Source organism: Episyrphus balteatus, chromosome 1 (assembly GCF_945859705.1).
Source record: "Episyrphus balteatus chromosome 1, idEpiBalt1.1, whole genome shotgun sequence".
Lineage (NCBI taxonomy): Eukaryota > Metazoa > Arthropoda > Insecta > Diptera > Syrphidae > Episyrphus > Episyrphus balteatus.
Genome location: NC_079134.1, coordinates 15,987,270 through 16,004,165, shown reverse-complemented (window position 1 = coordinate 16,004,165; position 16,896 = coordinate 15,987,270). Strand labels below are relative to the sequence as shown.

At 27.6% G+C, this 16,896-nt stretch overlaps 1 protein-coding gene across 1 annotated transcript; it reads right to left on the bottom strand.

The window, feature by feature from the left end:
- Positions 1–4,108: 4,108 nt before the first annotated feature.
- LOC129917106 (uncharacterized) lies at positions 4,109–16,449 on the bottom strand. Its single transcript, XM_055997454.1, has 3 exons — positions 16,146–16,449; positions 15,849–16,022; positions 4,109–4,737 (listed from the first exon to the last, which is right to left on the bottom strand). Exons 1-3 carry the CDS (start codon positions 16,204–16,206, stop codon positions 4,529–4,531), a joined length of 444 nt encoding a protein of 147 aa, XP_055853429.1. The 5' UTR covers positions 16,207–16,449; the 3' UTR covers positions 4,109–4,528.
- Positions 16,450–16,896: the final 447 nt, after the last annotated feature.

Here is a 16,896-nt window from a genome sequence, read left to right as displayed (position 1 = left end):
GATTTTAGTAAAATTGAAATATCTCAAAAACGGCTCCAACGATTTTGTTTAAAAAATTCAAGTGTTAGTTTTAAGCTAAGGTCTATCTTTCAATGAAAAAATTTTTTTTTGAAAACCATTATTAACGGTACCTGCCATAGAACCGTTTTTTTCAAATCCGATTATCTTCGAAAGTGCTTGTTCGATTTCAACGAAACTTTTTGTGAAGAAGCATTTATATAATTTAAATACAAACCAAAAATAAAATTTTCAAAAAAAATGATTTTTGGATTTTTAAAAAAATTTTGAAAATTTTTGTTTGAAAAATCAAATTTTGGAAAACGGGACAATGAATTTTTTTGAAATTTAGTTTTTAGATGTTGATTAGTGATTTCTACAAAATGGCATACAAATTTTATTTTAAAACTTTTTTTCCAAAAAATTATTTATAAAAAATTAGTTTAAAAAAAAACGGCTCTAACGATTTTGAAAATTTTTTTTCTAAAAATGCATGTTAACATAAAAATCAAAACTGCATACTTGTTTTGGAGGGCAATTTAATTTCAGATTTTATTTAATTTTTTTTTTTAAACGAATTTTTTTTTTCCAAATTTCTATGTAAAAAGTCTTAAAAATTTAAGCAACTTTAACTCTAAGAGCAAGTTCGTGCGACCCAGTCGTGCATTTTATTTCTTATAGTTTTCAATAAGTTAACCCTTAACTATAGTGGTGGGTCCAGGGGACCCACATCTATTTTTAAAAAGTTAATAAGATTTTTAAGACTGAATTTTAAAGTGCAAATTTGATTTTGAAAATGAATTTTCTTTTTTTTTTTTTTACTTCTTCTAAAATTGTTATTTTTTAATGCTCAATAAAAAAATTTATAAAAAAATTCAATTTTGTATTTTATTATTTTATTTTATCATTTCAAAACACCTGGGTCACTGGACCCACCACTTATAGATACGTCACAAAATTTCACCACTATAGTTAAGGGTTAAAGCTCTTTTTAATCTGATTGAAAAAAAAAAAAAATATTCGTATTAGGTAATCCAAAAATTTGAATCTTCAAATAAATTAGAGTGTTTTGTTTTCTCAGATCTTTTTATATATACCATTGTATATCAATTCATATACAATGTATATAGGGTAGAAGGGGGAGGATTTGCCAGGATTCAGGAAAATTGACTTTACGCAAAATTTTTACGTTTGTTTTAATTTTTTTATATCTGATACTATTACTGACTTTATTATCTTCACTTAAATATTTTTTTCATCTTGATATATTAATTGTTTCTATTTTTAATAATTTATTCAAAAAAAACGAAAAGTGATGTGGCAAAGCCTCCCTATGTGGGTACAAAATGGCAAATGCACCCCACAACCTAATCTTTCAAAAATTTACTTATAACTTTTTTATAAGTTAAACAGTAAAAAAATCACTTCTACACAGCATAGTACACATAATTTTCAAAAGATATTTGTATGAAAAAGTAATTTAACAAGACAAATACCTCAAATTTACGACGGTTATGTATCTTCAAATTTTGGTTCTCAACATTAAAAAACTAACACAAGCGTCTAATTTATTTCGTGTCCAGCCAAAAGCTATTAAACTTTGTGGAAAGTTTTCAATCATAAATGTGCAACAGAAAATGATTTTTCGTTATTTAATATTCTGTTGGTTTGGAAAAAAACCTGGGGTGGCAAAGGTACCCCATTGGCAAATGCTCCCCCTTCTACCCTACTAGCGCCGTAGGTGCCATAGCGTGCAATGTGACTACTAACTCAATAACGACAGAGACATTCATTTATTCACTTAGTAACTAGGGACATCTTTTAACATTTTTAAAATAAAATAAAAATTCATATATATTTTATTGCAGTTATTATTGTCTCCAATTAGTCAAAATTTGAACCCTTTTCGGCCACGGCTCATAGAATCAAGTGACATCTGTTAGTATTCCTTACTCAGAAAAATAGCAATGCCATCTATTTTGTTTTTAATAATTCAATACTTTAACCATTTCAAGAGTTCAGCAGTTTTATTAAGAATGTAATAGAATATTAAAATATACATTTTGGTTTATGCATTCACTCTTCCACTATCCCAATACCAGAACCACTTGTTTTTAAATCATTTTAGTGTTGCTTATAATACTGGTTTTATCATATACAAAAACCATAACTGGTGGGTTTGGAGATTTGTATAACATTGCCAGCAATGATGTTTGATTTAGTTCTACTAGTTCAAAAAACTAAGTGGGTATCTCCTCAAATTTAACATTTGGATTTCATCAAAATCTTATTTTAAAATTTATTATGAATAATAAATAAGCATATGTATGTAAATTTTGCTTGGAAAATTGTTGGGCAAGAAAAAGGTTGATTTATTAAAAAAGCACTAGCATCATTTGATCTCAATAGATAAAATCTAACAATTAACTTATTTAGAACAAAGAGATTTAAAGGTACTTGAAAAAAAAATGTTTCACTAAAAATTGAGCTGGAAACAGTCAATTTCTAGTTTATTATTACTGAAATTTTATACTATCTACAAAAACCTTATTTATAAAAAAAAAAAAATTGCCTCAAAATGCGAAATTTTCCACTTTGTCTATTTAAGCTCAAGAATTTTTTTATTCGCAATAGGTTGCAAAAGATTTTGTTCTTAAATTCTCTATGGGAAATATGTATGTAGTAACAACGATTATCACTGCTGTGGGGCCTCACGTAAATATTTACTCTATTCTGGGACAAAAAAAAATATCATGATATAATGTCACCTGAATAGTTCTCACACAACCAAGAATAAACAATAATCATTTTTATCAAAAAACAAAACCGACTTCCATGGATTAAAACTGGATTTTTTGGTTTTTTCTAATAGTTTATATGGCCAAAACTGAACTAAATTAAAATGGGACCACACTGCAGCCACCAGCTTTCCAATACAAAAATTATCAAATTTGGTTCACTCAGTCCAAAGTTATGAGGTAACAAACATAAAAAAAAAAGACAGACGAATTGAATACATCCTCCTTTTTGGAAGTCGGTAAAAAAAATGAAGATGTTCTTTTCTCGAACAAACCTGGCTTTTTGACAATTAGAGTAAGACTCAAAACACTTAACGGAGTTGTGCCTGCTTAATTTTCTATTGGCGTTCTGTCATCCTGATCCTGTGTGTTATCGTCTTTAACTTTCCTACTTTTCAGTCCAGATACAAAATCGTGAATCAATTATTGCAACTCAAGCGGTCACTGTGGCGTATGTGGAACATTTTTTTTTCATTGAAATAATTTTACTTTTCGTACACAAAGTATTATAAAGTAAGAATAGAATTGAAGACAACGTTTTTAAAATGCATGGAACATTATTCATATTTTTAAGACAATTTTTGCCCTAGGTAGATTTTAAGTTAAAAGTGGCATATATGCCACAATGCATTTTCTCCATTTTAAATCGGAGAGGTGGAATGTGCTCACACTAGATGTTGGAAAAATTAAGTTTTTAAAAAAATCTAATATCTCACCATTTTAAAAGCCACTAATTCGACTACTAGTACCTGCTAAAAACATTATCGAAAAAAATTGTTCGTTTTCGACAAAATTTATGATATTCGAAGAGAAATTATATTTTTAAGAAATCGTTTAAGGCTCCAACTATTGGAAATTTTAAAAGCTTCAAGGCCATGCATGATACATCCTTTTTTTGTTTTTCTTTTCTTAAAATCTGTCCTAAGTCAAAAATCGTTTATTTTCTGACATTTATTGCATTTTTGGCAAACGACACTTAAAATTTAGGTATTCATGATCAATGTGTCTGAGTTATTGAGTTAAAAAAAAATTTAAATTGGGTTTAAAAGCCTACATACCAGTCTCATGTACTCTGGCCCAATTTCAAAATAATTTTGTCTTATTTACTTTGTGGGAAAAATTTACAATTTTTGGAGTAATTTGTTTCAAACAGTTGTGAACGTACAGAGCTGCGGTTATGCTCAAGCTTCACCAAATTTTATCTTCTTTTAGCCTTCTTTATGATTTCCATCATAATATTGAAATATATAAGCCAAATACTGAAAAATTGGCATCATTATTGCGTTTTGCGATGAAATTTCAAAATGTCTAAATTATTTGGTGATTTTTGTAACTTTATTTAAATAAAACAGCTCGTGTGTTGTATAAAATTTAAAATCGTACAAACATTTTTTTCTTCTGTTTTTTTTTTTTTTCAATTTAAACATTATTTCTAAAATAATTTTATTATTTACAGTGTAACATTGTATCAGCCGCTGTGTGTAATGTTTGCATAAGAATTATAGAAAAGAAGAAAAAAAAAAAATCAAAATCCAAACAAAATCGAATCAAAACAAAATTTAAATTAGCGTCACTGGTTTATTAACTTTTCTTCTTTTTTTTCTCAGAGCTAAAAATAAAAATTTGGAATTTGTATTTTTTTTGAAAAATTATGTTTTTTTTTTTGTATCGTAAAGTAGAAATAAAACTAAAAAAAAAAATAAATACATTTATTTTTGTCTTAAGAATAAAATTTAATAGAGCATGCGAGCGACTAAGGCAAACATGGCGATTGTTAGAGCGATTGGTCCAGTGACGGAGGATCCATTGCACAAGTTGTCCGTACAAACGTCACATGAAATTTGTTTGACATATGGCAGAGATGGATCTGATTGGCATCCTGAAGATGTTGATTTAACATCACCGAAATAGCAAGTACGGATGATGTGTTTAGCTCCACTTACTGCAAAATAAATAAATAAAATTTGTTTTGATAATTATTTTTTTATGGAAATAAATTTTAAAAAGTCGAAAATAAATAAAGTATTTATATATAAAAAATTAAAATAAAATCTTTTTAATTTTATTGGGTCTTTTCTTTGATGTATCGTTATTTATTTTAAGTTTTGATTTATTTGTTTTTAATTTGCAACAAAATCAAAATTCCATTTATATAAATAAAATATTTTATGAAATCTCTAAAAACCATAAAAAAAAAAATCAAAATAATGGTTGGCCTAGATTTTTTATTGCGTATTTTTAAATGTCATGTCAAGTTTTTTGACATTAAAATTAATAACTTTTGGTTAAAAACTTAATTGAGAGCTCATAAAAATTTTATAATTAAAATCGATTTTTTTTAACCTATTTTGTATGACTTCTGGTTTCTTGCTAAAACAACTTCCCAAAAATAGACAAAATTTATAATTTGGAAACTTTTGGAAATTAAGCTTGAACTCAAAAACAAATTTATCATTTCACCTCGTTTCATTTAAAGGTCAATGGAGCACGTGAGATCTTTTTTTGCCGAGAGATATCAATAATATAATAATTATACTAAATGGCTTCTCTGAATGTGTCATGCATGTTAATTGTTTTAAAGAAAAAAATATATAAATTAAAATCAACACGTAGGTGGGATTCATTCAAGACTGAAAATATCTTCTACAACTTTTCTGTATATACAAACTGTTCATATGGAAGATTGAATGCACTTGTTAGAAGCACCTACAATTGAGTTTATTTATAATTTTTATTATTTTTCTTGAACAAGTGTAGGCATTATTTGACTGAGTGGTGTCGAAGCGTTAAATGTTTAAATATTAACACAATTTATAATAATTTTTGTTTGTCAAAGTGATAAAAAAGACAAATGTTTGAACACCTTCATAATTTAAGTGAGAAGTTTATTTTTTTCAAATTTGAATATGCCCACCTTGGGTCAATAGGGTTGGGATTGCAATTGAAGATAAGATTAAACTTATACGATGTGTGAATGAAAAATGATTTCATATTTGTTGTTTGGAACATATGAAACTAATTCCTTTTAACAAAAAAAGTTTATCATTTGCAAAAAAGTTCATAATACAGTTTTTGAATTACGGACAACAGAAACCGTTTCTTGGAAAAATATTGTATACGCCTTTTTTTTCGGATAGTTATTAAAGTCAAAAGTAAAAATACAAAATTTTTAGAACGTAATATTATTTACAACCCTTCGGTCAATTGATAAAGTTGGTCAAAATCCTTTTTTTTTCCTTTGTTTGTGTTTTTTTTTTTTGTTCCGACGCTATTTCAATGTCCAAAAACACTGAAAAACGGCACAATTTCACTCGAAAAACTAACATCAAACATATTTACAATAAAATAGGTATTCTTTTCCAAAAAAAAAAAATGGATTTGCGAACAAAAATGGCATTTGCCTAAAAATTTGAAAAGATGATTTGTACAGCCCATTTACTTATTTTTATTTTTTTAACATCTCCTTTAGAAGTTATACTCCCCATATAAGACGTTCGAGGTATTCCAATTATCCCTAAAACGGCTCAAACAATTTCGGTTAAATTTGATCTGTAGTATAATTTTAACAAAACTGCGTTTTTTTTTTTATTTCTTAAAAAAATCAGAACGTAAAAATAGCAGAAATAATTTCATTCACAATTTACAGAAAGATATTTCTTTTTTTAAGAATTTAGGTAGGTACTTAAAAATTTACAAAATTAAAAAAAAAAATAAAATAAATAATAAATAAACAGATTAAAAATTTCGAATATCATAATCCATTTTCGATGCACAAATAGTTAAAAAGGCTCATTTTAATTTTGGTTTTCACGAAAAATAAAATTTTCATTCTAAAGTTTTTAAACGTTTTGCACGAATCATTTGCATTTTGTAACTTCTCTTAAGGGGGGAAAACCCTCTGGACAACGGGTTTTTAGAACAATTTTTTTGGAGTAATAAAAAAACAAAATGGCGGCTTTACAGCTGTTTAAAGTTGATGCCTTGCGTTTGCGCCGTGCAATGCCCAGGTCCAGTAAATTATTTATAATCAAAACAGAAATTTTTTTCCATTAAAATATATTTATACGCATTGCATGAACCTAAATTTAGCAAAAAAAAAAGTGTAAACTAAAAATTAGAGCCCAAAAAAACGAAAAAACACAATGTGTTTTTGATAAACAAATTGTTAAAAAAAATATTTAGGGTAAAACCATACAATACGCCCCAGTTTACAAAACGCCCCACCAGTCTCGTACGCACACAGGTGTTGTTAAGCAAACAAAACGAAAACTGTTCAAACTAATTTAAGTTCCTCGTCAATTGTATTATTGAGTTGTAGTATTCTGTGTACCCTGAAAAGAAAAAAACTGCAAAACAAAAATTTGGCACCAAAACATATTGCGGAGAGCGCAGACAAAATTTCATTTTTTCAGAAAGTATAAAGACCATATCAAATTGGTATATATAATTAGAAAGTTCAAAAAATGGGCTTCTTAGTTATTTTTTGGTAATTCCTTAAAAACAGTCTGGGTTGCTATATTTTTGCATGCCCGTATGGCACTTCGAAATTTACAAAACGCCCCAGTACAGTGAGTGTAATACGCCCCAGTAAATTATGAAGTAAAATACTCATCAACATTTTTTTAATTTGCTATATGCTTAAAAATTGCATTAAATTACAAAAGGACGACACTGCGGTCATTATGGCCAAAAACGAAAATTATTACAGGACCGTTTTAAAGAAGTTTAGAATTCAGCGCATATCTTGCCATATGGCGTTGCACGAGTTTTTTTTACCATGTATACATACTAGATTGCAGCATTAGCGGCCGCAAAGCATCGCAAAATTCTATATTCCAAAATCAAATAATTTATTTTTTCTAATTTAATACATTTGTAGCTACTTTTTCCATAGGGGCGTTTTGTCACTGGTGTGGGGCGTTTTACCCAGCAAATGAGTTACAAAACGCCCCACTTGAACTTTTTTTAAACGATTTATATATAATATATGCTATCATATTTTAGTACATATAAATATGCCAAAAGTAAGAAAAAAGACTATACTTTTTATATTTATCAAAAAAACTATTATTTTCCTTTATTTATTTTGTTTTTTTGAAGATTCAAAAAAAGTGGGGCGTATTGTATAGTTTTACCCTATTGTGAAAATTGAATTGAACTTTTAGGTTCATGCAATGACCAATTTCAAGTCGATTGCTTCATTACTTTTTGAGTTACGTTGCACGGCGCGGAAAAAAACGCGTTTCGAGAAAAATTCGTTTAAAGTTTTCTTTTTTGTACTGTGGTAGGCTCGGAACGCATGGGTTTCAGGACTATCTAGTGACTTTTGAGGTTTCATTTAAGGCTTAGACCACTAAAATAGTTTCTTCGGTTGATTTTTTTAGGCAAAAAATTAATAATGCAAAATTTAAAAAATTCCGGAGGGTTTTCCCCCTTAACCCAAAAAAACAAAACATGCTTTTACTTGAAGAATAGGTATAGACCCTTTTTAATTCGTAATTGTTTATAGATTCGTTTAATCCTTCATCCTTATTGCAATAGAAGTTTCATGAGTGTATTGATAACACTGGTCAACAAGGTTTTTTCCAAAATAACCAAAATATACTTTTCTATAGGTTTTTAATGTGCTGAACACGAATCTGAAGTTAGAAAATTTATACTGCCCTCCGTTTTTAAAATATTATACTCAGAAAATGCCATAAACGTCATTTTGGGCTGTTTTCGAGGTTATGTTTTTATGTGGGGTGATTCATTATGAATTGTTCCAAAAAATGTTTAAATCTTTTTAATATCTCTTTTACTGCCCGAGATATTTAAAAATTTAAGTAACGGTCTTTGACTCAGAAACAGCACTCGCCAACCAAATTAAACTTTTTTTTTGGCACAAGAACCAAAATATACTTTTCTAGAGGTTTTTGAGTTGTTGAACTCGCAATCAGAAAAATTCTATTAGCTTTCGTTCTTGAAATATTACCGTTATAAAATGAAAAAAAGAGAGGTTTTTTGTATAACGGTTATATTTCAAGAACGGATGCTAATAGAATTTTTCTGAATGAGTTCAGCAACTCAAAAACCTCTAGAAAAGTATATCTAGGTCCTTGTGGCAAAAAAAGCTCAATTTTGTTTACCAGTGTTAGTTAATGATTGAATTCAATATGAACAAGTTTTCATCTTAGAAACAGTTGGTTATTTTTAAAGTTTGGAACTAAAAAAGAGATGTGGTAGAAACAGTTCTTCCTATGCCAAAGATTAAATCGGTTTCACGTGACGACGAAGAAAGCAAAACATAATGAAGATATGTAGATATTATTAAAAGAATAGCTATCTAAGCCTTACAGATTTTCAAATGAAAAGTCCAGATAGCTTTTAATAAGCTCAAATTTAAATGTGGGGGAAGATGATATCCAAAACCATTTTATGTTCCACTTTCAAAAACTCTATTTATGAAATCATGTCAAGATTAACAACCTTATGTACAGCTAATAGAAAAACCTACATTTTTCCTGCAGTTCAAAAGATAAAGAAATGTTCGTATAACATCACTGTGGGTTTGGTATATTGCAAAACAAAAAGCTCCATCGGAACAAGATTTATTTATGATTCAAGGTTTCCATTTAAATAATTAAAAAATTAAATAAAACCGCAAAATTTGTCTTTTTTGTGGTTAACTCTTAATTTTATCTAACAAGAAAAAATAACGATCTTTATTTCAAATCAATAACAAATTACATATATTTTTCAATGACAGGTTTAAAAGTAGGTATGTTTCTGATACAATTCTGTATTATTTTCTCATTTTTTACTTGTAAAATATCATTTAAAATTAATTTCAAATAGAAGCACAAACTTAAGACATTCATACAATTAAATTTATCGTAAATGGTTGCTTGTTCCTTTTTTTTTTTCTAAGAAAAATCTTCATTTCCGCTAGGTTTTAGCCTAATTGAATTTTAACTTATACATCGTTAAAGTCAAGAAAGATCATTCACTTAACACATGAAAATATAAGCTTCAAACGACACAATCGCACAATGCAGAGAAATAATTAATTAAAAATTTTAACCCAAGCTATATGTACGTACAATTGTACCTACGAGTATTGTATCGGAGTACGCGTAGCAGTAAATAGGTTTTTTTTTATTTTTTTCAAAAAAGTATGCGTGTTGTTAATTTGTCTTGTTGACCGAAGATCTATTCTCATTGAGTCATGAGGTTAGAATTTATGACATTAAAAATTAAAATGATCTTTAATCAGAGAGCCGAAAAGGAACAAATTTATTTTGAAGATATATAAAAGACGCGTATATCATTTTGGGGATGGTAGACATAGACAAACGAACAAAAATTGTTAACGTGGGCGTTTCGAGGCCAACCGTAAATGAATTTCTTTGAACATGTTCTACATATTGGACATGAACATTATAAACAGTGATTAATTGCTAACAAAATCGAATTTAATGTAATTTTTTTTTTTTTCGTTTCTTTAAAAGGCGCATCAGTTATAAATCAAACATTTTTATTTCCAAGAAAAATCATGTGAAAATATTTAAGTATTTTTCTAATATATTCATAAATATAGATATTTTTTCAAGTTGTTTGAAGTACATAGATGCATCAATTTTCCAAAATTTCTGTCTGTCTCTATCCGGAGCTGCAGCCTAAACGCGTGAAGTGATTTTCTTCAAACTTGGTATTTAGCAGTTTTTGGTGATTCCCTAGAGGGGAAATTGGAATTTCATTTTTATGACCAAAAATAACGGTACCTGCCATATAACGGAAATAGAAAAGTTAATTTTTTTCGAAAACGGCTCTAACTATATTGATTACAATTTTTGTGTGACACATAAGAGCCAACTTTTGAAATAAAAAAAATAATTTTTGTACCGTTATTAACGGTACCTGTCATAGAACGGTTTTCTTGATTTATGAATAACTCGTATAAGACTAATCCGCTTTCAACGAAAATTTTTATATAAGAGCGCTTAAGTAAAGGTAATATTAAAATTTAAGAAAATTTTCAAAAAACACACTTTTAGATTTTTAAAAAATATTTCAAAATTTTTTTTCGAAAAATCAATTTATTGAAAACGGGTAAATTAATTATTTCTTCAAAATGGCATAAGAACTTTTTTTTTGAAAAATGTTAGAAAATTTTTATTGATAAAAAATTATTTTTTTTAAAAAACGGCCCCTACGATTTTCGAAATTTTTTTCGAAAAATACTTTTTTATACAAGAAATAAAATAGCATACTTATTTTTTTTTCAAAGATCATTTAAAACGGTGTTTAATTAGTTATAAAAACAGATTTAATTTTTTTATACTACTTTTGAAATTTCTTCAAAATATCAAATTTTAAATTTCTTGAATATAAACAAAAAGCTTTAACATTAAAGTTACTTTAAGCATAAGAGCAAATACGTGCAACCCTAGTCGTGCAATTTATTTTTTAAGTATTTTGCAAGCTAAAAATAATAAACTTTTAACAAACACAAATTTGAAGGAATATAATAATTATGCAAGTAGTTGGTGTTTAAATGTGTGATGTTATTATTTGGTGACAACTTACTAAATGAACTAATGTCGCACATAGCTGTTGTAAAAAAGTTTGCCATTTTGTTATTTTCATTTCAAGGCTAAGCATAAGTAAAAAGATTACAGCACTTTATTACAACCCCTTTGCGTGACCTGTTTCATTTGCGTTTAGTTCGGGAAAAATTTGCATTCTTAATGCTTTAATAACACGATTTTTTAAGGTTACATGATGTAAGTCTTTGAAAAATCCATTTTTTTCTTTTTATAGCTGATTTATAAGGAAATAATATTTCATACCAAAGAAAAAAATAATTAACCAAAGAATTTCAATGAAGTAAAATAATATTGTTGAAACGGATAAATACAATTTAAAAAGTATACACCGAAAAAAAAAATTGATAATAACAGCTATCAAATTAACATTTTTCAGTGACAAAAGTCGTCCAACAATTAAAATATCAATTTTGATATTTTATCATAATCATTTTGACATTTTTTAATTTCAGGTGGGATAGTGAAAATTTCACTTTGACAATTAAAATATCATTTTGACATTTTTTTAAGTTTAAGTGGATAGTGAAAATTTCACTTTGACAATTAAAATATCAATGTTAACTAGATTTTACGTTTTAGTTTATTATAATGGAACCTATTTCTTTCCTTTTCATTTTTATTATTTTTATTATTTTAATAATTTTCTTTCTTTTTTTAAAACATTACTTAAAGGAAATATTCTTTACAAAATAATGGTGATATTATTTTTTCTATTATAGGTGATATAATTGTTTTGTTATTTTCTCCCAAACTATGTGAAGTAAAATCTTAGTGCCGATCAAATTTTCTCAGTAAATCATACATTTTACTTCGAAAAAACACAAAGCGCCTATAAATTAGTACACATTAAGAATTTTTTATTTAATATTTTTCAATAATTTGGAATGAGAAATTGATATGAAAAAATGATAATAAAATATCAAAAAAAATTTCCAAAATGTGACATTTAAATATCATCCTGATAATAAAAATGTTGTTTTAACATTTTAAATATCATAAAACACATTTTATAGAGCATTTTTGGCTGATATTTAAAAAATGTTAATTTGATATTTAAAAAATGTTAAATTGATATTGGTTTTTTTTTTCGGTGTAGTAAATATTGCTGTATTTGCAGTGGAATTTTTAAACTAACATTTTCAGAATTAGAATAAGCTATGCTATAGCACACCAGAATTGCGAGTGTCATGAAAGTTTATTAGAGTTTAAAGAGACTGGGCCAGAGCAGTTATTTTAAAATTTGGGTAAATGAAAACAATTCGTAATCGTTTTTTTTTTAAATCGTAAAAAATTATCTGTAAAACGTTTTTTAAAAACACATTTTGAACTTTTTTTTTACTTCGGAAGCATATTAAATTCAAAGTGCGCTATTGAAGTGAGTGCAATTTTCAGTTTAGTTAATAGCGTTCGGTACGAATTAGCGAACGAAATATTTTCGGATGCAAAATGCTTATAAAGAAATACAAATTAAAGCTATATTGGATTTTTGAAAAAAAAAAAATTTGTATGCATCTAACACAAAAATATGTTCTTCAGTTTTTGTTTAATTTTTAATTTCTTTGTTTAATTTATTATTGAAAATATTTGATAGAAGGATATTACAAGGAAATTATAACGAAAAAAAGAGGAAACTATCCGATCCTCTTTTGGTTGAAATATTAAAGAGGATATAGTAACGGAAACGCGGACTGAACTCTCTAGAAGAGGATGGTTGGTCTCCGTAAATAACCGGTATCCACCTACACGGGATAAAATTACGTCCTTATTCATAAGGACAGATGTATTTTGTTCGTTTTGGAAGAATCATTTTTGAAAACGAAAATATTTCATATTTCATACATATTTCATTAAATGTTCAGAAAAACATGTTTTGTGACAGTTTAAATTTGAACTACCTCGACCAATTGGCAATTAAACCAAAATTTTATTTAAGATTTTGTCTTCTAGATGTCAAATCTTTCGATAGGTAACAGTGCCAATTTTGGGAAAATTCCAATTACTTTAGTACCAATTTTCTTCAGTTTAAGCCAGATATTAAAATAAAAAAACTAAAACAAAAATTGAGTTATGTATATAAAAACCATCTGTACCAAAATTTAGAGAATATCGTCCCCCGTTTAGGAAGGGCATCTCCGTTTGCCGTTTAGGACGCACAGATGCATAGACCGAGAACGCATATGACGATAACCATTGGTATAGTAATTTTAGTTTCGATCAAATGGTCGATCTTTTTTTCGATACCAATATCTATCTATTATATCTATCTTCATGACCTTTATGCTAATGCTAATGAATCATTTTCAGTTATCTTTAGCATTTCTTCGATGTTTTAGATGTGATAACACCCTACTTGATAGCTTTTTAATAAATATTTAGTATTCCAAAAAGTATTTACTAATAAAAAAAATACATTTAAAATATGTACATATTTACAATGTTTGAACGTAAAAAAATTTTAAAATGCCTTCTCTTTATATGACAATATTTTAATGTTTAATAAAAAGAAGTCGTGAAAGAGAAAACTTCTTAAAATAAGTGTAGTAGGCCTCAAACCATTATTATTATTATTTCAATTACGTTTTCCATTAGGTAGTATTTTTTAGAATAAAAAATATTTTTTTTTAAGTCCTGAAGATTACTTTTATTTATTACACTGGTTAACAAAATTAAACTTTTTTTTTGTTTTGGGAACAAAAAAATACTTTTCTCAAGGTTTTCGGTGTGCTGAACTCGAATCCGTAGTCAGAAAAAATTAATCAGCTCCCGTTTTTGAAATACTACCGAAATGCAGTACTTAGGGCTTTATTCTTTTATATAAGGTAAATTGTTTGTGCATATTTAGTAACGATTTTTATAAGAACTATTGTCCACCTTTTTAAATATGTTTAAATCTTTTCGATATTTTTTTTACTTCCCGAGATATCCTCAGTTGTTTGCATAATTAAAAAAAATTATAATGTCATATTATCTTCTTTATGATATATGAAGCCACTTTCTTCATTTTAAGATATCTCTGACAATAACAAAGACATCGGAAAGATTAAAAAAGTTCTTGAAAGATGGAAAATAGTTTTTATAGAATCCGTTACTAAATATCTTCTAACAATTTTCCTTATATTAAAATATAAGGTTAACCAGTGTTATTAATAATAAAATTGTTGTTGAAGAGTAAAAAATATACTAATAAGTTCGGAAAATGTTTTCTCTGTAAACACAACACAAGAAACAAATGTTTTGTTTATCCATAGCAATCATTTGTTGTTATTTACTGAGCTACCAAAAAGTTCACTTATCTTCCATTTAAACTTTATAACATCTTTTTTGCCACAAAAGCTTACCATTACGTTTATACTGATTTTTTTTTTTTTTTTTTTTTTTAATCTTTAAAGTTGTTTTCAAATTACTTTATTACATTCCTATCCTAACTTTGAAATATTTAAACCAATAATGTAAATTTTCAGACACACCTGAATATTTTTAATAAATTATTCAAATTAATTAAAACTGTCACTTAAATCTTAGATAAGAAATTAATCAAAATAGATTTCTTCTAAAATCACTGACAGAAACGAGATATGACATCAGTTTTGCTACCTGAATTTAGAATACCTATTACCTCACCATATAGCTTGAGTCTTAAACTTTCCTATACAAAAATTGATTAACAAAAAAAAAAAAAAAAAAAAAACACAAACTCTACACCTTTGAATAATGAATTAATTTCCAAGCCGGTAAACAAAAAAACAAACGACGCAAATATAAATCATCATAGTGAGTATAAACTCAAGTAACATGACAAAACAAAAAAAAAAAACAATTGCTACTTTTAAAACTTTTAAATAAAAAAAAAAAATCCAATTCATGAGATGAAATTTCTATAATTTTCTGAGTGGGTGAGGCAAGACCATAAAAATAGTATCCAATATGTCTATCGAGCTAGTCAATAAAAAAAAAAAAACTAGACATAAAGTTTGAATTGGTCAAAAACATTTTGTCTAGATTTTCTAATAAAATAAAAAACAATATAATTTCCATAAATAATTTTAAAAATAAAAAAACAAATTTCCATGAACTTTCTCTCTGCGTTAAAAAAGTCTTTAAAACGAAAAAACAAATAAAATCATGAGAGAAAATATAAAAGACTGCCTGCTTGCTTGATATAGTAAAACAAAAACACACAAATTAGCTCCACCGTTTTGCGAGCATTTAGTAAAAGAAACCCCACATGGGATTACGTCAACTTAATTCCTAAAAATAGAACCAATTTTAATCCCTATCATCATCATCATCATCTCTATCTTCTCCGACGACGTCCGACAGCGACGCCATCGAAGAAATCAAACTCATTTTTATTTCGAAATAAAATTAAAAAGACTCTCATTATCGTCAAACTCTCTACGAGTTTATACGACTTTTTCTATTCATAATGACATCATAAAACCATGTCAACTCTATTTTAACTTACCTTCATTGACAGTCTTCATGCAACCAGTTGCATTTTTGATTGGTAACAAATTTTGTAAGAACCTTGGCACTGGCACCCTGGAGCAATCAGCCTTATGGACACCCTCAGCATTGAATTGCTCACCGCATTTCTCATCGAGACCGGATTCGCATTGATAGCAATTGATGGCGTAGGCTGCAATAAATAGATACATTATCTCAACGTCCAAAAAATTGACTTCACTTAGAAAATTTTGTATCTTTTTTTTTTTGATATTTTTGAAGATGAATTTTGAATTTTTTTGGGGGAATAACTCACCCGAAGATACAAATGCAGCTAAAGCGGCAAGGATGAGAACACTTTGTTGTAGGGAAACCATTTTTACAGATTTTTGAATTTTTTTTAGTATTTCACTGGGGATAAAGATATATTAAAGTCGACGCGACACAAGATGTAGACAAAAATACACCAGAATATAGACAACACGAGTTCAAAAAAAGATATATTTTTTGAAAATTTTTTGGTACACAAGTGGTGATGGTTTTGGTTCTAATGGATACGTCTTATTCGTTACTAGGTTGGATCTCAACTGAGTGTGGTATTTTTGTGTTTTTGTTTTGTTTCTCCATACAATACAAAACGAATGAGGGATGCCTCTGAAGCTCCTCAAGCCCGTCCGTGTGGTTTTTTTTTTGCTTGATATGTGTTGTTTGTAATATTTAATATTGTTAAGTCTTTTTTTTTTTGTTATTTACTGATTAGTGTTGCCAGTGCTTAGGAAAAAGTACTTAATTAGTATTAGGTGTTTTGTGTATTAAAAATTAATCTGTTACTTTTCTGTGTGTTTGTGTGTGTGTGAGGGTGGGAGGGTAGACTTGTAATTTAATTTTGTTTGACTTACGAGTTACAGTGGTTTTAGTTTGGAGAGGGATAATCACTTCAAACTGTAAGAAATACTGAAATATAAGGCAAAGGGTGAACTTAGAGAGATGGTTCGACTTTTATTAATAATAATTTCAATATAAATTGATGAGAAAATAGGCAAGATCTAAGAAAACAATGGCGATGT